Source organism: Theropithecus gelada, chromosome 16 (genome assembly GCF_003255815.1).
Source record: "Theropithecus gelada isolate Dixy chromosome 16, Tgel_1.0, whole genome shotgun sequence".
Lineage (NCBI taxonomy): Eukaryota > Metazoa > Chordata > Mammalia > Primates > Cercopithecidae > Theropithecus > Theropithecus gelada.
Genome location: NC_037684.1, coordinates 9,626,897 through 9,648,800, shown reverse-complemented (window position 1 = coordinate 9,648,800; position 21,904 = coordinate 9,626,897). Strand labels below are relative to the sequence as shown.

Below are 21,904 nucleotides of genomic sequence, written 5' to 3'. Positions count from 1 at the left end.
CTTGCTACAGTTTGTGGTAAATAGTAAATACTCAGATATTGCTCATATAATCTGAATGCCTATTCTATCTATCTAAATAAATCATAACACACCCCTTGGACCCGGAACCTGTGATACATCTGGCCTATACTATGAAAAAAAATAAAGATAAAAAAATTTAAGGCCGGGCGTAGTGGCTCATGCCTGTAATCCCAGCACTTTAGGAGGCCCAGGCAGGCGGATCACAAGGTCAGGAGATCAAGACCATCCTGGATAACAAAAATACAAAAAGAAATTAGCCGGGCGTGGTGGCGGACACCTGTAGTCCCAGCTACTGGGAAGGCTGAGGCAGGAGAATGGCATGAACCCGGGAGGCGGAGCTTGCAGTGAGCCGAGATGACGCCACTGCACTCCAGCCTGGGCAACAGAGCGAGACTCTGTCTCAAAAAAAAAATTTTTTTTAAATCAGGAGTCATGAGCTGTTCTGACCACCTAAGACAGAATACCAAAGGATCTGTGGGTGGGGAATAATCATGGTAATATACTCAGCCACACTAAAAGAGTGGCAGGTGGTGGGGAGGACCAGGGAATAAACTAAATGTTCATTAACAGAGGAGTAATTAAATAAATTATGGTGTATCAATTCAGTAGATACATGGATTCAAAAGAATATGGCAGAGAAAAAACCAAGGTGCAAAATAGTATATATATTCCATTGACACAGAATGTTCAAAGGATACAAATATACAGCTATATGCATGATCTTTTTCTTTTGAAAGGACACACAAGAAAGTTAACAGTGTCTATACATGGGAAATGGGGGACGGGGAAGATAATTTTCCATCTTACATTTTCATATTATTTACATTGGTAATTTGTATACATTACTTTTATGTTAGTAAATGAGTGCATCAGATAACTAATAATTAAAAGTCTGAAGATAATATCCAATATAGTAAACCTTACAACAAAGCTACTGAGGTGTGCCAAAACACTATGGCTCAATTTTGAATATCTTCGGTTTTGCTATGTACTGTAATAACTATATACACTCAGTTATCACAGTTATGACTCCTGGAATGGACAACCGGTCTACATCTCTATAGCAGGGATCCCCCATAAGGAGTCAGATTAGTAAGCGGAGAATTCAGGAAGCAACCAGTCAAATTGGTCCTAAGAAAGGCAAGACTATATGAAGCCTGGCCTAGCCTGGATGGTGCTTTTCCCAAGGGCTTAAATGAGCTTCCTTAACCGGGAGTCTCCCCTCTTGAATTTCACTGTGAGTGACATCAAGTAAGGTTAAGACAAGACAAGAAGAGCCCCAATGACACAAACCTAAATCGGAACTCTAAAAAGGTACACTAAAATCCATGAAAACCAAATCTGAGCAGTGGCATTCTAGAATCCATATGTAATACCAATGCGGAAAAGGGAATAAGAGAAATGACTTCTCTGTATTTTTTTCTCCTGCTGGTGCACTACATACCACTAGATTTTCACTAGATTGACTTCAATATTGACAAACTAGACAATATTTCTAAACACGGGAACAAAACTCAAATAATTAATATTTCTAATTTTAAGTCTAATTATAAAAAAGTTTAACAAGGATGCTAATGGTGCTTCCTACTGCTAAGTTTGAAGCCACCTTTCATCTTCCTCTTAAGTCCTCCAGAACAAGGGCCCAAACCTTTGATTTATTACCAGTAGAAGTAATACAAATGTTAAAAGTGAAACCATTTGGGTCCTGTCCATTAAGAAAGTATTGCTATGTTAACTCTTTACTTACAGCCTTAGGAGCCACATATCCACCGGGTGCCATGCCTATGCCTGTGGAGAGTTCAAACAGGTCATTCAGTCCACTGCTGACAACAGCAGGTGTAGGTGAAGGAGCAAAGGTTGCAGGCACCGATGATGGGATGAAGGATTGTCCCACCTGCAGGAAAAAAAAAAAGGGGGGGAGAGAGGAGATTGGGAAGAACCGATTAACAGTCCTTAAAATATTGCTACATATCTTAGTAGTTTTGATAAATCAATTTAAAAAACCATAATTACAATATTCTTAGGAGTCAAATTAGTATATTCTTCATCTTTTTAATCATGACAGTTATTTTTTCATCATTGATAAGACACACTCATTCTGTAGAAGCTTTATCAAGAGAGTACTCAGTAGGATACAGGAACACAGTGATTCAAGATTTTGTGTTTGTTTCCAATTTTAGCTTCCATGATTCTGTGCAAAAGGCCTACAGGTACCCTAAGAAAGGAGGAGTTTGTTTTTATAGAAAGAGGGAGAAGTATCCAACTTAAACAGCAGTTCCATTTCCACCTGGGTTCAGCAAAGTAGTATTTCCTTTCCCATTTTGACATAAATATCTAGTAGGAAGCTCTCCTCTGGGAGATGGACATTCACACCCCCGAAACTAACTCATTTATAAGGAGAGTCTCACTCTGAGTCCAGCTGACCCTCTCAAGTTCTTTCTAGGTGACACCAGGGAATAAGCATTCTCCAGTCAAGATGGAAGGGTCCATTTCCTTTAGCTCTTTAATATCAGAAAGACAAAGATCTCTGTAAGCACTGGAACATTAATCCTTAAAGATGTCTCTACACCACGTGGTGCATGACCCCAACAATTCCAAGTAACCCTGTACTATTTTCTACACCCCATATACTGTTAAAGAGGTTTTGGTGTGCAATGCTAGACAGCAGCAGTGGCTGGTCTGATAATGTGTACATAGGAAACGCATCAAACAGGGGGCAGTGCTTCTCATGGTGAAAAAAACAGATGGCACTTACTGCCGGACTTCCTCCAATGCCCCCGCCAAGGTCACTGCCAAGCTGAAAGAGAGAAAGGAGAGAGAGGAGAGAGAGGTAGAGTTCATTTAGCTAAATACTAGATGCCCATATAGAATCTGTAAATTGCTCTACCAAGTTGCTGGAAATACATGCCATTCAACTTGTCTCCCAAAGCCTAAAAAAATTGTAGATTACAAAGAAATATGTATTAGGGGAACTAAGTGGTGGTAGTGATGGTGTATTAGTTTGGAGAAAACTTGGAAAGAAGATGGAGCTGGGACATCTCAGGGATGTTTCAGATCCAATCTTTCCACTGGGGTACACAGGCACAAACCCAAACAAGATTTAAAGAGTATGCATATTCTAAGAAGCTCTATCCCCAAGCGGCAACGTTTTGAATATGCTTTATTTTTTCTTTAAAAGGAAACTTATAGTGGGGGGCGGACGGAGGGGGTGGGGAGGTGTTGGAAAAGAAAAAGCCAAAAAACAAAACAATTAATGTGTTTTAATTTACAAAACCTGCTGCCCCACTGAAAAAGTAAGAGCCAAATTAGTATTGAGCTGCAATTTCAAGCTGCAAAAATTATAGGTGGAACAAAAGTGATTTTTAGAGTTTGGAATGTTCCTAAAAAAGAAAATATTTGGACTGTCTACGGAGGAAGTGGGGAAGCATGCAGTGCTTCAAATCTCTTTCACAGTCAGTTCTACTAAGGAGAAATGTGATTTGGAGATCATTTAAAAAGGACGTTAAGCATTAGAGAATGAGACTAACTGAATTACCTAGCTGACAAGAAAATAACTCCACATGGTCTTAGTCTTGCTTTTTTTCTCAGGATTCTGATAAGATATAATTCACTCTGAAGTCGGTCTTCCTTGACAAAAACATTAAAGAACTCAAGCTGAAAACAGGTGGCATACACGCAATGTAAAACACACATAAATACAACTAATGGAGCTGTTTCAAAAGCAAAATCTACTTTTTGCTACAGTTCCACAGTTGTTTCTTCCTAGTTCTCACTGTGCGTCTAAAACACTTTCTTGAATCATCAAATGCTTTGTCTGCTTTAAACACACTCTCCTTTATAGTCATTTAGTGGTAGGAACTTGCAGATCATTGAGTTGTAACAATTATTTTGTATCTTTAAGACTGGGAAAAGAGGATTTATCTTCTCAATGAACAGAGAGTAGTAGTATATAAAATGGCATTCTCAAAAATCTAAAAATTAATCTTAAATATTAAAAAATAGTGAGGACTACAACAAAGTTTTGTTTAAACCATGACAGAAAATAACCCTGGTGGGTGCTTCATAACTGGCATTAGCAAGCATGCTCTGTTGTAAACTATAAAGCACTCCCAACCAGAGCTAACATTTCCAGAATCTGATTCCTGAAGACTACTTAATGGTTGCACAGGGGATGAAAATCACATACTTAAACAAATAAAAAGGTCATCCTTGACTGGGCGCAGTGGCTCACGCCTATAATCCCAGCACTTTGGGAGGCCGAGGTGGGCGGATTATGAGGTCAGGAGTTGGAGACCAGCCTGGCCAACATGGTGAAACCCCCATGTCTACTAAAAATACAAAAAATTAGCTGGGTGTGGTGGCGGGTGCCTGTAATCCCAGCTACTCGGTAGGCTGAGGCAGGAGCATCACTTGAACCTGGGAGGAGGAGGTTGTGTGCTGAGATCATGCCATTGCACTTCAGCCTGGGTGACAAGAGCAAGACTCCATCTCAAAAAAAAAAAAAAAAAAGAAAAAGAAAAAAGTCATCTCCAAATCAAGAATTTGAGTAACTGGAAAAGTGTGAAGGGCATAGAAAAGATATTACACATCTGTTTTCTCCCCAGTTCTATAATAGCACACATCTGCAGCATGACATCTGAAATTTCTTTTATTCAAACAAACATTTACATAACATTTACTGGATGCAAGGCATTACAAGGGATATAAAGATGCCTGGCAATTAGGGGACTACATAGGTAAGAATAAGGCTTTGCAAACTAGCCGGAGAAATAAAACATGAATGCAAAACCATACAGAATATACTAAAGCAAAAAAGGGAAGTTCTGAAAGGAAAAACCTTCCTCTGGCTGAAAGAATGAAGCTTCAAAGAGGTGGTAGTGTGAAATTATAAAAAGCAAAAATGGGGGAAGATCATTTCTCAAATAGCATGAACAAAGGCAGAGAAAGCATGTAGAATGAAAAGGCCAATTAGACTAGAACAGAGGGTTGATATGTGTTAAAAAAAAAATACTCATACGAAATAAGTTTGCAAAGGCGGTCTTTAATTTTTAATTTCCCCTTCATAAAAACCTGGAGGTTTCTTAGACTAATATCTAAGCTTTCTAAGAATACTAATAACTACATCAATTATGTTTCAGTAGTGTGGTTTCAACCTTGGATACACAATGGAATCAACCATCTGTGTGTGGGGGTTGCAGAGAGTAGTGCTTTAAAAACTACTCGCCCCCGGAGATGGTAATTTAATTGTTCTGAAGTGTAGCCTGGGCATCAGAATTTTGAAAAGCTTCCTCAGTTGATTCTAATGCACAGCCAACGTTGAAAACACTGCCATTAGAGAACTAGTTATTTAGAATCAGACAAGATTTCATCTGCTTAGAAATGACTTTGGAACTTGTGACTAAAAAGGAAGTCAGGATTTCAGCAGAGAGGCCAGGCGCAGTGGCTCACGCCTGTAATTCCAGCACTTTGGGAGGCTAAGGCGGGTTGATCACCTGAGGTCAGGAGTTCAAGACCAGCCTGACCAATATGGTGAAACCCATCTCTATTAAAAATACAAAAATTAGCTGGGCCTGGTGACGGGAACCTGTAGTGCCAGCTACTCAGGAGGCTGAGATAGAAGAATTGCTTAAACCCGGGAGGCAGAGATTGCAGTGAGCCAAGATCACGCCATTGCACTATAGCCTGGGCGACAGAGCAAGACTCTGTCTCAAAAAAAAAAATTAAAATTAAAATTAAAATTAAAAAAAAAAATTTTTTTTGAGCAGAGAAGAAAACCCTGGAAAGGATTCTACAAAAAATGTTTCATTTGTCCTGATACTCTGAGGTGGTTTTCGACTTTCTGATGGGCTTACTCCCTCTCCCAACTTATTCTCCCCTCTTCTGGCTAGGCTTATAATCCAAGATTGAAAGAGCCAGAATTCTTTATGGACCTGCTTGGCACAGAACAGCAAGAAAGAAAAACATATTGGAAAGGAAACAGCAGTTTTGCTAAATTCAATAAAAGGTATTGAGAAAAGGGATTCATGGGTAGTGTTTAGACCAAAGGAAAGAAAGCACATTCATAGCCCTTATTTTCTTATATTTCATTCTTTTTATCTTTGAATGATATATGAATATTATCTTAGCTAGAAAGGATCTGAAAGTACTGTCCCCCAGTGCTGCTTGTCAATTTTATTCAAAATCATGAAGAACTGAAAAGCAATCTTGCCATTCCTTTGTTTATGTTCAGTATATCAGATACAACTCAGCTAGAAACATGAACTCTCATCTGACACAGACAGGGTCCAAAAGATATCAGAGACACAGTCAGGGATACATAGGTTCACCTACTTGTGCTATGTTCAGAGAGCAAAGGGAAAGGACAATTTCGATACTGTGTATGTTTTCTAACTAGCAAGACTACAGCTTATCCAGACTATTCAGCAACTCTCCTCTTAACTGAAAAAGATTCTAACGGAGATTATCCTCCTCCCTGAAACCATGGCAAGGTGACAGCATGATGATGGGTGTGAGTGACTAACAGGGAGATGTCAGCAGGAATGGAAGCGAATTACCCAGTGAGTGACCTCTCCTATCTACAAGTGACAAACAGGAGGAAGCAGATATTCATCAAGAAAAAAAGAAAGCTAGAAAGTGAACAACTACACAAGAAAGCTGTTGTATATCAGCCTGAACTAGACAGTAAACATTTCAGTTCAGTAGGACACTATTTGTTTAAAAAAAAAAATTCACTTTGTTGTTCAGGCTGGTCTCTAACTCCTGGGTTCAGGTGATTCTCCCACCTCAGCCTCACAAAGTGCCGGGATTACAGGTGTGAATCATTGCACCCAGCCTGAGATTACTGGGAGTCAGGTTCATCTGTCTGGATATACTGTAAGCCCATACTTATCAGGTAGGGTACAAAATCAATCAAACTAGAACTTGTAAAACTCAGAGTGATATCTGTTATCCAGTGAGCTAGTAGAATACAGGATGGAAAAGGAATAGGAGTGCAGGGTATGGCTTTGATCCTGATCTTAAATGTCTAGATACTGTATTTCAAGTGTCTCTTGGAGGTGTCCACTGACTATTGTTCCCAGGATTGCCTTACTGAGGCTGCCATTTTCTCCATGAAGAAAATGATGTCAATTATAGGTCAACTAAATCAGATACAGAAAGAAGGGGGGAAAGATGCCAACTTCAGGAAAAGAATATTTCAAATACTGAAAATTGAACAGTCTGTATTAAAAGTCTGTATTAACAGTAACTGGGCTGGGCACGGTGGCTCAAGCCTGTAATCCCAGCACTTAGGGAGGCCGAGGCAGGCGGATCACGAGGTCAGGAGATCCAGACCATCCTGGCTAACACAGTGAAACCCCGTCTCTACTAAAATACAAAAAACTAGCTGGGCGCGGTGGCGGGCACCTGTAGTCCCAGCTACTCGGGAGGCTGAGGCCGGAGAATGGCGTGAACCCGGGAGGCGGAGCTTGCAGTGAGCTGAGATCGTGCCACTGCACTCCAGCCTGGGCGACAGAGCGAGACTCCGTCTCAAAAAAAAAAAAAAAAAAAAAAAAAAAAAGAAAAAAGTCTGTAATTGATACCTAAATCCAAATTTTCTGCTAGTGGTGTAGTTCCCCCAGTCTCCAATCACAGTAGTCCCCCATAATTGTTGTAGTCATTAAATGGCACTGAGAATAATACTAACATTTGTCTACTACCAAAGAGTGGTCACTTTACCACATCTGAAGTAATGCTGAGTGGAACCTGGTTCATGTTAAACTACACAATAATGTGTCATTACACAATAATGTTCAGTAACCAGACAGAAAACGGGTTTTATGGTGACTTATTGTAACTTATGGGCTAAAGGGATTTCGGCATAGTTACATGAGCTCTGCAGAGCCAGGCAGAGCCAAAAGTCCCAGAGCTGAGCCTGCACACAGGCTTGAAGTTATATAAGGGAACAAATCTGCCTGACTCCAAGAAAAGAAAATTTGAAAAGGAATTTTTAAATTTTATAAAGGAATATCATCTGAGATAACCAGTGAGAGGACTGGAAAAAAAAATACCACAAATTATTACAATGACTGATCTGGGTTAGCCCCTTTGACGTATGTCTGGCCAGTCCAAAGTACATCTATTTGCTTCTAAAACTGTGGAGCTGTCTAGGTATCTGAAGAGATTCTCTTAACTGCAGGTGTATATCTGAAGCTCAGACATTTCTATGCTCCTGTTTAGAGCTAGTGTCTCTTTTATTTAATGTTTTCTAGAATTTACTGAATTAAAGGGAATCCAAGGAATGCTCCAAGCCATATAGCTTACCGATAGCTCTATTATTTAGGAGTCAACAGAATGGTGCAAAAATAGTACACAGTGACTCCCATCACAAACAATAAAACTTACTATTGTCAAAATCCTATTGGTGTCAAAATCATCAGTGTGTGTCTTTCTATCAGAGTTTAATTTTAGATGGCACACAGTCTCTTGTAGGTTAAAGTATGGTTTTCAGCTACTAGGCTGCAAATTTTAATTTGATCTTTAAAAAGCTATTCAAGGCTGGGAATAGTGGCTCACACTTGTAATCCCAGCCCTTAGGGAAGCTGAGGCAGGTGGATTGCCTGAGCCCAGGAGCTCAAGACCAGCCTGAACAAAATGGCAAAACCATGACTCTACAAAAAATACAAAAATTAGCTGGGTGTAGTGGTGTGCGCCTGTAGTCCCAGCTAGTTCGGAGGCTGCGGTGGGAGGATCACCTGGGTTCAGGGAGGTCAAGGCTGCAGTATGTCATGGTAGTGCCACTGCATTCTAGCCTGGGTGACAGAGTGAGATCCTGTCTCAAAAAAAAAAAAAAAACAACTATGCAAAAAAGCATCATAAAATATAACTAATCAAATTGGTGGAAAGACTCTGTAACCATGCAAAAGCTAATAAACTGATGGCTGAGAGAAGACTTGATAAGGAATAGCATCAATGCATTGAGATCATATAAAAATAATCAGAAGACTCCATAACCTGAGGGGGGAAAAGGCTTCTATCAGCGGAAAAGTACAGGGATGTAACGGATTACCTCCTGATGTAAGACAAAAAGTCCTTAGAATGCCACCATATGTCTCTTAGGTCAGACAGAACTCAAATGATGAATATAGTAAAAATCAACAAGAGAACCTCTTTATTCTTTCTCAATTTCTTTCACAGCATTTGCTACTTTATCATTTGTCTCCCCTACCCAAATGTAAGCTTGCAAGGACTGTTGCGGAAGGTTGCAAGGACCATTCTATATGCCTAGTATACAGAATAGAGCCTGAATACTGGGCACTCAAATACTTATTTATTCAATGAATGAATGTTTCGTAAATATATATTTACAGCTACTGGCAGTAATATATATACAGCTACTGGCAGTATTTCCTGGGAGACAATTTTGAAATGAATCATTTTATTAGGGAAAATTATCACCAAAAGGACAAAAGCCTGACAAAATCGTTTACCAACTGGCCTAGAGCACAGTATCTGTATCAACATTGCCAACAGATATGAATAGAACCAACTGAGAAAAAAAAATGAACACCCATTAGCCAAGTGTACAGCTTGTGCCTGTAGTCCCAGCTACTTGGGAGGCTGAGGTTGGAGGATCACTTGAGCTCAGGAGTTTGAGGCTGCAGTGAGCTATGACCACACCATTGTACTGTAGCTTGGGTGACAAAGCGAGACCTTGTCTCAAAAAAAAGAAAAAAAAAAAACCATCTCCCAGCCGGACCAAAACTCATTCTAGGGAGGAAATGTATTATTTGAGTGGTTTTGAGAGCAAATTTTCAGAAGAAGAACGCCTGCACATCATTTAACTGCCCTGAAAGTACTACTGCTTTATTACAGCTCACCGGTGAAAAGATGGGAAAAGGAGATTTTTGTGGTTTTACTTAAATGAAAATAAAATGGCCAGGCATAGTGGCTCATGCCTGTAAATCCTAACACTTTGGGAGGCTGAGGTGGGAGGACTACTTGAGCCCAGGAGCTCAAGGTTGCAGTGACCCTGTCTTTAAATACATAAATAAGGCTAAGATGAACCATCTGTTCCTCTTGCTGCAAGAAAGGTGCACGAACTTATTATTCAGTCTCTTTTTTTCATGCATGAACACACTTTTGTAGTCCTCCAACTTTCATGTGACACATTAGCCCAAAGTCATACACTCAGGGACCTGGGATGTACACCATCAAGAGGCGAAGGGCAAGCAAGCTGTATGTTTTATCTTAAAGTCATGCAATTTTACATTCTAAGTTGTAACATACCAGTGTATATTCTGTTTATATTATTTACCATCAAGTAAGCCTGACGCTGCAAGGCAATGAGCCATATTTATTCTGCAGCTTCAAATGCACCCTGCACTCTGCTGTGTACTGTAGAGACTGCGTTCCCCAGTTTGAGAAAGACCAGTTAGGTGAAACTGTATTCTATTCTAGAAGGTGACAATAACAAACTAACTGGAAAATTACAGGATAGTATAAAGTGTATAAATTTTGAAGTTTTAAAGAAGTCCAGGGTTTAAATTCCAACTCTGCAACTTACTGTATGACCTTCAGTCTTCTGTAAAATGGGGCCCAATACCAATTATCTTCCGGAGTTGTTCTGAGGATTAGAAATTACAAAAGTTCTGCCGGGCGCGGTGGCTCAAGCCTGTAATCCCAGCTTTTTGGGAGGCCGAGACGGGCGGATCACGAGGTCAGGAGATCGAGACCATCCTGGCTAACACGGTGAAACCCCGTCTCTACTAAAAAAAAAATAAAAATAAAAAAACTAGCCAGGCGAGGTGGTGGGTGCCTGTAGTCCCAGCTACTCGGGAGGCTGAGGCAGGAGAATGGTGTAAACTTGGGAGACAGAGCTTGCAGTGAGCTGAGATCCGGCCACTGCACTCCAGCCTGGGCGAGAGAGCGAGACTCCATCTCAAAAAAAAAAAAAATTATAAAAGTTCTAGCACAGGGAATAGCACTCAGAAATTAGTACTTATTCTCAAAACTGCCTGAGGCCAGCCTTGACTAAACGTATGCACTGATACAAAGATAGTGGTTATGGAAGCCTCACTGAGAAATTTAATGGGCAACAACTTACAAAGATCTTTCCACATAACACAAACTCTAAAAACTAAGTTTTTAAATCATTGCAAAGCTACCCCGAAGGAAGAAAAATAAAGATGTAAAACTAGTACAGATGATGGATTTCCTGTGGGCTAAAAAATCTCAAAACTATTAATAAATAGCTTATGACTTTAGATATCTGAAAGGTAAAAACCTGAAAGAAACAGTGGGAAAAACATGGACTGGGGGTCAGGAAAAGGCAGTTTCTCCTCTATTCCATACCACTCAAGCTGGGCACACAGCATATTTCTCCAGGATGAAATCCTTCACCAGCACAGAGAAAGGGCACTTTGGATAATTCTTCCTTTCCATTTTTGATACACAATAGCACTGTTTATGTAAAAGAATAAAGTACAGCACCTGGGATGAACAAAAGGCTGTAATTTAGCCAAGGCCTCTGCTGACAGACTGGAAGTAAAGGCAATAAAATAACCGAGATTCAATTATTACTTCAGTGATCCTCGCAGATGTCAGACTCATGAGCACATAACACATATGCAAGAGTTATACACACGGGCATCAGGTCACCTCCCACACTACACCAAATCAGCAGGATCTGCACGTTGAGAAAAATCACACTACTCAGAACGAGCAGTTTCTTAGATTAAGTACCAGAGTCATAAAACAAACAAACAAACCAAAAAACTCCACATATATGGCTTCCAAAAGAAACAAAAAAGTCCAAATAACTACTTTGCAAGCCTATACCTAACTAGTAAACTGTCATGCTCTACATGTAGAGCAGGTCAACTACATAAATTACATTACTTGAATTTACTCCACATCAAAGCAATAGTTCAGTTTGTACTGACAGATGGAAGAAACTATCTGTAGAGTACAAGCAAAAGAGAATATGCTGAAATGCAAGCAAAAAATAAGGATGTTCTAGTAAGGAGACTAAAAAGAATAGGTAGAAATCCATTTTTATCCAAGTCTTGAGATGAAGAGGCATTCCATTCAAAGACGACTGCTTTCTTTAAAAAAGCATACAAGAACCAATCACCTGGGGAGCTACAGTATGTTTACTTTCTTTACATCACAGCAATGGCCCCACCCTAACTCCTCTTTAAAGAATCACAAATGTTGAGAGTCCCTATTATTGCTGGAAGAAGGCCATAGCTTTCAGGAATGTTGTGGCAAAGCATTTCTGACTAGTAATAATAACAAATAAATAATAAATTGATAAGTATTTCCTGACTAGGACAGTTCTATTAGGTTAGAGCAAAAGTAATTACTTTTAATGGCAAAAATCGCAATTACATTTGCTCCAACCTAATAGGAAAAGGTTGCAACTCACTAAATCTTAACCCTGGCCAAATTTCATGAGTGTGACAGTAAAAGAAGATGAAACAGAACAAGATCTAAGGGAAGATCACCAGGCTATGAAAAAGGAAGAATAAAAATATCTTCTCATGAATATCAAGTTTTAAGATAGAAGAACAGAAAATGGTTAGACAATCCAAAATATACAATGCCCTCGATTTTCGGTCTCCAATTATGGCAAGTAAGCAAGGATAAAAAGGACCCTGGGACTGAGCGACCATATCTAAATTGGCCAAATTCAACTTCCGGTCAACTTCTGACCCGATGGATAACCTCACAGAAAATCATAACAGAAAAATATTCAGAGGGAAAAGAACAAAGGTAAAGTCAGAGATATCTGTTTTTGTAGGAACTGCCAAAGAGGATCTTGAGAATACGATTCTTTTGTGGCGGTCACTGTCTTGGCTTAGATATCAGTTTTTAACACCTCTACCTAATTCCATTTGGAATTTCATTTGGTTTAATGTTCTCAACCCTGGCTGCAAGATTAAAATAACCCAGGTAACTTTTAAAAAATAGCAATGTCTAGGTCCTGCCTCCCAGAGGTGGTGTTTAATTACTCCTGGACTCAAGTATTGATAGTATTTTTTTGTTCTTTGTAGTTTCAATGGCTAGAGAGAGAGTATTTTTTTTAAACTGGTAATTGTGTGATACCAATTCTGCAGATAGAGTTGAGAATCATACAGTTATTAGGAACCAGGCAATACTTTGTTAGCAGTACACCACTGACCTCTATGGGTGAGGTTCTGTTAGAAACCCATGATAAAAGTAGTACCAACAGTCTAGTGGCCTGGTTGCTAGCCTTCCTGAAATGATCACCGAGCTAACCTAAATGCTGCTTCCCAAACCACCACACAATTCTAAACATGGCCATATTTTAAATAGGAGTTTGGGTTGAATTCTACCACTTCTAGCTACACTAGTCTCCCTACAAGGCAAAAGAAAGAGCTTTAACGAAATAATAAGTTTCTTGCCCTCTGAATTAATTTAAGGGAGAGGAGGAGCCCTCTTTCCAGAAGTCTGTTTACTACTGAAGAGAAAAAGCGCCAGGCGTGGTGGCTCACGCTTATAATCCCAGCAACCTGGGAAGCTGAGGCAGGTGGATCACCTGAGTTCAGGAGTTCAAGACCAGCCTGGTCAACATGGTAAAACTCCATCTCTACTAAAAATGCAGAAACTTAGCTGGGCATGGTGGCGGGCACCTGTAATCCCAGCTACTCGGGAGGCTGAGGCAGGAGAATCGCTTGAACCTGGGAGGCAAGGTTGCGGTGAGCCAAGATCACACCACTGCACTCCAGCCTGGGCAACAAGAGCAAAACTCCATCTCCAAAAAAAAAAAAAAAAAAAAAAAAAGCAAATAAAAAGAGAGAGAGAAAAAGGGGCATCTGCTATCTGAGCATCTAGGTAGCTATAGTTCAAACACTAAACTGAAGTGGTTCACAGTAGTCACCAGATATTCTATGTCCTTAATGTGCAAAATGTGGCCCATGGACCAGCAGTTTCAGTGTCACCTTGTTAGAAATGCAGACTCTAGGTCTCACTCTAGACCAACTAAATCATCTCTCTTAGGCTCAGTGTGCTGGCTCACACCTGTAATCCCAGCACTTTGGGAGGCCAAGGCAGGGGGATTGCTTGAGCCCAGGAGTTCAAGATGAGCCTACGCAACATAGTGAGAACCCATTTCCACAAACTAAACAAAACAAAACAAACCCTCTCTGGTACAAAATCTTTAGGAGATTCACAGGTATATAATTTATTTTGAGAAGTACTCTGTAAGGCAAGGATGCATTCAAAAAATGGCTTTGAGGATTAATCTTCTCTTTAGATAATTTGCATAAGAACAATGAAAGCATTTTAAAAGTCTACTGCTGCCTTAGAAACTCATCTTCCACACAGCCAAATTTAGGTCTTCCTTGTGATGTTCTCGAAAAAGGAACCTTGATTCTCTGAGTAAATATATATTTAACCACATACGGATCCAAAGCAAAACTAAGGGCTTTAATTTCTTCTCATCTTGATTTCTGGGATATCTTTCAAACTCAGAATAAGCTGAAGAAAACTGCACTGTAAACAATTTCTGGGCTATAACACCAAGGATACCATTTTAAATCCCAAAGTCAGGAAAAGCTAAAATTTAGAGTTACATAAAAACATAACTGGGCCTATGCAGCAAAAGTTGCATATTTAGAAATCCGATTAGAAAAACAACAACTTTCCTATCCCTGAAAGAATATCCCTTATATAAAAAAAAAGAAATAGGCCTGTGTGTAACTTTGGCTACTACAAGCAGGTTCTAACAGCTTTTCCCTTTGATACAATACTTGCAGGAACTCTAATGCAGATGACTGGGCAGCTATGTAAAATATGATAACAAAACCCATTGGTTTTGGAGTTGGCATGAGCTAATACAAAGTCAAATGAAAATAACATGTTTCTTTTTTTCTATGCTTATAGTGGGTCAAGTAGGATTCTGGTCTGGCAACATTAAAGGCAGGGCCTCTTTCTCCCCTCTATTCCTTGAACTTAGTTTGTTTCTCATTCTTAGGTTCAATGAGTCCACCATGTAGTAAGCTTCCCCACCAGGGAATGTAATAAACTTGAGGAGGATGCAATATTTAACTTGTGGTTGATATGTGAACAGAAAGGAAGAGCTATTTTAATTTTATAAGGGATTCTTAGGAGCCTCCATGAATATTTAAATGTTTGTCGCTCTCCTGAGTCTACAAGGAGGCTAGACAGCAACGTAAATAGAATCATCATATGAGGAAGCTATTCTGTTTATATAATCAGTCAGTTTCAATCATTAAAGATATGAATATAAAAAGTATTTGCTTATATGCCCAAGAAAGACAATAGAAGTGCTCATTTGTGTCAACATAAGCTGGAGTTCACAGCTTGGTCAATGTATAAATTCTAGAAGCAGTGATTTTCCATTAATGAAATGCACAACCCACAGAGATATGACTATAATCCTATTTCCTTGGACCCTCTGCCAGCCAAAAAGTAAATGAACCTCTACTGGCTGGTATAAACCCCAGATACAAAACTGCTCATAAAGTAGAAGAGAAGATGCCAGTATATGCAGCATAGAGTGCAGTTGTTTTGTATCTGTCATCTCTGGGAACATATATTTTCATATCTAAGATGTCAGCCCTCCAATGATATTGGTAAATAAATCATTGTTGGGCATCTTTATAGTCATTGGGTTGACAAAAATCTCTTTTGCAAGGGTCTGCTAGAAAAGCCTCTCTAATTCCATCACAGTTTAAGGCAGTCATGTGATAGACTTGTTATTTTTCTGGCCTTCTCTTCATAGATTGAAGGTCACCCTCAAAATTCATTTATCTTGTACAGAAACAAAAAATAATTTTGGTTCCCATTGGTGGCAAATGTTCACAGATATTCTGGATTTTGGAGCCTTTTAGTATTAGAATCCTGGAAGCTAATTAAATTGGAAGTATGATAGAATGGAGTAGGTGGGGAAGAAGAGAAAAAAAGAACCAATCAAGCAGCCCTTTCCAACTGTAATAAAGGTACATTTTACTTAAAAAAAAAAAAAAAAAAAAAAAAAGGCTGCCTCAAAACCTTTCAGAATTAGGGCATAAGTAAATAAAATATAAAAAAGGCAAAGGTTTGAAAGCCTCAAAATAGGATGATTTGTGTGAGGTCACTTTAATGTCGTTCAGGTCAAAAGGAGAATTGATGTGGGCTATCCAGAGTTAAGAGCTAGGAACAATAATAAACTCTGGAAAAGATACTAAACGTTAAAATTGCTGAACAATAGGATGGTTAAATGTCAAAAGTTCTATTTAGAGGCAGGACAATGAAATAATCCCATACACCTGCAGACATACCCCATTACCGACGATGAACAGTATTTATTATAATTTTGCCTTACTAAAGACAAAGAATCCTGTCCTTTATCAAAGGACATTACTGCTCATCAAGGAAAGGTCTAGTTCTAAAAAGCTGAATAATTTAAAACTCTCTAGCATATCAAGAACTAAAAATAACCAAAAGAACAAAGGAAGAAAGATGCTTACCAGACTATCTAGTCCTCCTCCTAGGAGATCCACCGCTCCCATCTGCATGGAGGACACCTGTGGCACATTGACTGGGGGACCGAGGTCAAGGTTTAAAAGATCCCCTAGAAGATCACCTTGAGAGGGGATAACCTGAGGCTGTTCCAGATTCGTTGCAGTGGTAGTGCCAACAGGGCTGTCACCTGCATCAGTGCTAAAATCACATACACATAAAATGGACAAAAGAGAAAAGTCAGTTTCACCTAGGACATAATATGGCAACAGTAGTTAAACATATAGCTATATATAACTATCAAATACAAGGGGGAAAAAAACCCTCTGATTTTATAACCATTTGTTTAAGCTCATGAAGAGATAATAGCAATTCTTATTTTTATCAAACACAGTTGCTAAAATGAAAATAAATTATATGATGTAAACCTTGTCAGTTATATAATATAATTGGTCAATTTTAATTAAACATCTATGAGGGAACACTGTAAAGAGAATTCTATGGTTCTCTGTAGAAACTGTAAAATATATGGTTCCTGCCCTCAATGGCTTACACACCAACAAAAAAAATCAGCATTTACAAAATGACTAAAAAGCAAGTTTACTGCATAACAGCAGAAACATGTATTGTGTGTCTGTATAATTGATAGGATATGAGTAACACAACAAAAAAAGCTTCTCAGAATGGTTTTATGAGGAATTACCAGAGAGAAACCTCCAAAGAGGAAGAGAAGGTTTGTACAAAGGCACAGAAATGAACAATTTGACTTCAAGGGTGGTAAAAAAATTATATTGGCAGGAGTAGAGTTTGGGATTGGTAATATTTGGGGGAAGAGAGAATAAGGAAAATAAAACTTTGAAAACTAGTCTAGAGAGCTGATTTTTTATAAAAGAAATGCAGAATCACTTTTATTTCTTGAACAAAGAACAGAAACTAAAAATAACATTAGAGGAACATTATTCTAGCACCTGTGTATATAATGAACTGAAGTTAGGAGAATGGACATGAAGATCAGCTAAGAGTAATCTAAACTGCTACTGTTGTCAACTATGTATGAAATAATAAAAGCTCAACAAGCTATAAAAATAAAAAGAAAGTGGTGAGTTCCAAGACATTTTAAAAGGACTAGGTAAGAGAAATGATGATCTTTTCAATAAATGGTGTGGGTTAACTGCACAGCTATGTGGGGGAAAAATGAACCTCGGCTCCCTATAATTCACAAGGTAAACAAAAATTGAGATAAATCAGACATAAATGTGAAAGGTAAAACCTAGTTGAAAACCTAGAGTAGCATCTTATAAGCCTGGAGGAGATAATGGTTTCAACAAAAAGCAGCAGCCACAAAAGAAAAAAGTAATAAACTGGACTTCATTAAAATTAAGAACATGTCTTCCAATGACACCATTAAGAAATTGGGAAAAGATACTCTCTACAAACTGAGAGAAGATATTCACAACACATATACCTAACAAAGGACTTGCATCCAAATTATATAAGGAATTCCTACAAATCATTAAGAAAAAGACAAATCATTAAAAACAGGCAAGTCGCAAAAGAGGATACAGTAACATGAAAATGTGCTTAGCAACTTTACTCATCAGGAAAATGCAAATTAAAACTATAACAAGACACCACTATACACTCACCAGAATGGCTAAAACTAAAAAGATCAATAATACCAAGCAGTGCTGACAATGTAGATCACCTGGAACTCATACAGTGCTAGGAGTATACACTGGTACAACTACTTTGGAAAATTGGCAGCGTGTGTCTCCTACAGCTAAATAGAAACCTATTCTACGATCCAGCAATTCTACTCCTAGATATATGCCCGAGATAAATACGTATATGTCTACCAAAAGACAAATACAAGAATATTCATAGCAGCCACAAACTAGAAATAACCCAAAGATGCGACAGAAGACATAAATAGTATATTCATGGAATGGAATACTACACACCAATAAAAAGGAGCAAACTACTAAAAACACAGATTAACCTCACATTATGTAGAGCAAAAGACACAAGGCATAGAAGAGTAAAAACTGTAGGTTCCATTTATATTACACTCAGGCAGAGACAAAATGAATCTATAGCGATAGAAATCAGAACAGTGGTAATCTCTGGAGTGTGCACATTGACAGTAAAGGAACATGAGGAACCTTCTAGGGTGCTGAAAATATTCTATATCTGATCAGGGTAGTGATTATATGAGTGTATACATATGTAAACATTCATGGAACACTAAATGCTAAGATTAGTGAACTAATCTATTACTAACAGATTGGACTAATCTATTACTTAATAGAAGCAATAATGTTAATATAAGTAACATGAAGATATTCTCCACTGCATAAGCTTACATCAGACCAGAATAATCCACTGACAGCCTAACATTAATAAACAATATAATAAGCACACTATTATTTATACTGTTAATCCGACACAGGCATGCTCTAAGCAAAGATCACAAAAAGTACCCAGCTTGTTTACCAAAAACATCACCTCTAGCATTACCAGTATTAGAGGCACTGCCTGCCCAGTGACATATGTTCAATGGCCGTGGTATCCTGACTAGGCAAAGGTCAGGCAATAACCTTAATGCTAAGGTTATTATAAATTAGATGTCAATTTAAAAAGTAAAAGTCCTACCAAGAAAATTCCAGGCTCAGACGGCTTCACTGTGAATTCCTCCAAACATTTAAGGAAAAAGTAAGACCAATCTTACATAAACTCTAAACGAGACTAGAGAATGGCCACTGAGAAAATCTGAAAGTAGGTTAGCCTGCTTATTGGATGATATTAATTAAGTAATTATGTCCAATTTTGTTAGGCTTGATAACATTGTAATTTCAAGTCTTTATCTGTTAAAGATAACAAGTACAGTACTTATGAGTGAAAAGATAACGAGGTCTGGGATTGGATTTAAAATATTTGAGCCATCTCAAAAACAACTGTGGGGCAATAAATGAAATAACATTGGCAAGATACTGATAACTGCTGAAACTGAGTGATAGGTATATCCAAGTTTGTTATACTACTCTATCTTGCATATTTTAAGATTTATATGATAAAAAGTAAAAACAAACAAACAAACAAAAAAACAGCCAGACGTGGTGGCTCACACCTGTAATCCTAGCACTTTGGGAGGCCAAGGTGGGCAGATCACCTGAGGTCAGGAGTTCGAGACCAGCCTGACCAACATGGTGAAACTCAATCTCTACTAAAAATACAAAAAAATTAAAAATTAGCTGGGAGTGGTGGCAGGCACCTGTGGTCCCAGCTACTCAGGAGGCTGAGGCACGAGAATCACTTGAACCCAGGAGGGGAAGCTTGCAGTGAGCCAAGGTCATGCCACTGCACTCTAGCCTGGGAGACAGAGTGAGACTATATCTCAAAAAAAAAAAAAAAAAAAAAAAAAAAAGTAAAAAAACACTGTAACAATTTAATTAATAAACAAATGTTTTCTTCCAAAAAAGCCTAGGTAAGCTTTGACACAAACAAAAACTGAGAAGTAAAAGATTAGTTACACCTCTAATAATCACAGGGGAATCTAGAAGGATGACAGGAAAACTTTTATGCGCAGTTCTCAATTCTGATAAAATAAGTAAGAAAAACAAGTAGAGAAGCTTGACAGAAACAAGGGACTGGGCTGGGCACGGTGGCTCACACCCAGAGTCTCAGGGTAGAGCACTGGGCTGGGTAATTGAGAACCTGTTCATATTCCAGCCGGGCGCGGCGGTTCACGTCTGCAATCCTGGCACTTTGGGAGGCCAAGGCAGGTGGATTACTGAGGCCAAGAGTTCAAGACCAGCCTGGACAACATGGTGAAACTCCATCTCTACTAAAAGCACAAAAAAACTAGCTGGATGTGGTGGCACACGTCTGTAGTCACAGCTACTCAGGAGGCTGTAGCAGGAGAATCTCTTGAACCCAGGAGGCAGAGGTTGCAGTGAGCCAAGATTGAGCCACTGCACTCCAGCCTGGGCTATAGAGTGACAGTCCATCTCAAAAACAAAACAAAACAGACAAACAAACAAACAAAAACAACAAAACCAAAGGACTGGCAGTCAGAGAAGTAAGCTTGGTTAGAAATTCACATACACATCTCAGGTGAAAACATGAGAGTGGGGGGCAGTGTAGGGTGGTGGTAAAAGCAGGGGATTAAGTGTTGGCTCCAGTAATTACTAGCTGCATAATTTCTGGCAAGCAACAACCTCTGTGAGACAAAATTTCCTCATCAATAAAATGGTAACAATATCACGGAAGCATAAGGTTTTATTAGAGCAAGAATCAACTGAAAACATGGTCTAACTGGTAAAGCTCTGTAATATATTAGTGGTTAGTGGGTAACTTCCCTAAGGGAATATGTAGAGAAACACAGAAAGAAAAGATTCAGATCGAACCTTTTGATACAACCAAGATCAGTAACCAGAGAAGAGAATAAACATGGAACTGCAAAGATTAATGACAGAGATACAATCTAGGAAAGCTGATTTACAAGGAAAAAGTGTCCAGGAAGTCATGATGAAAAGGCTTTAAGAAATAAAAAGGGGAAATGATTTCATACACCTGGCAAGAAATACATAAAATCTTTCATATTCTCTACACATGAAATTCTGTCATCTTCTGACATATACCATTTAGAAAATGTGACAGAACACATGGTTCTATCAGTATGTCTAAAAAGAAGGTAGAATAGGTATTCCGCACATATTTTTCTTCACTCTAATGGAATGAATAATAGGAGAAGTGAGTTCAATGAAAAGATATAAATGATCCTACAGATTCTACAAGAATATGATACATCATTATTATACATCCTTTCTCAATGGAAAATATAAGAAAATTAATATAATAACATTTCCAATTTAAGAGAAATAACTGCATAACTGTCATCAAAGCACTATTTTTTAAAGGTGAAATTTTTCCGAATTAGACAACTATTTACTACCTCACCCCCATGAAGCAGCTGACAAGTATAAGCATAGTAAGCAACATCCAAGTAAAAATCACTTCTCTCTTTCCCAGGTGATTTTAAAAGACCTAGTGAAGTGAGCATTTTTAAACCTCTAGAAGATGCAGAATAAGGCTTTAAAGTGTTGCTTTGTTTCCTATGAGAGGTGTATCACTTATTAATCTTACACTGCAGAACAGAGCTAGGTAATGTCAATATTATTACAGACATGTCATTTGCAGCAACGTATCATCCCTATTTATATCAAAACAGATTTTCCTTATATTTGCATTTCCCTTAAAAACACAAAACATGCACAAATGGACAAAAAGGAGGTTATCCAAAAAGGAACCACAAAAGAAATTGTGAAGATAAGAACTTAAAGGCTATTAATCAGATAAAGGCCTTATGTAAGACACTTTCTTTTTAGATAACTTAATGTTGGTTCTCTCCCTGCGT

At 38.5% G+C, this 21,904-nt stretch overlaps 1 protein-coding gene across 7 annotated transcripts in view; it reads right to left on the bottom strand.

Annotated features, from left to right (window-relative positions):
* The window catches only part of AP2B1 (adaptor related protein complex 2 subunit beta 1), a 138,452-nt gene that overhangs the window by 53,650 nt on the left and 62,898 nt on the right, over window positions 1–21,904 (bottom strand). For 5 of the 7 annotated variants that reach the window (XM_025362427.1, XM_025362428.1, XM_025362431.1 and 2 more), the window contains 3 exons: window positions 16,497–16,689; window positions 2,777–2,818; window positions 1,769–1,915 (listed from right to left, as the gene is read on the bottom strand). In XM_025362427.1, coding sequence (XP_025218212.1) covers window positions 1,769–1,915; window positions 2,777–2,818; window positions 16,497–16,689 — 382 coding nt within the window. The remainder of the gene's footprint in view (window positions 1–1,768; window positions 1,916–2,776; window positions 2,819–16,496; window positions 16,690–21,904) is intronic. The other 2 variants (XM_025362430.1, XM_025362432.1) reach the window with 1 other exon arrangement.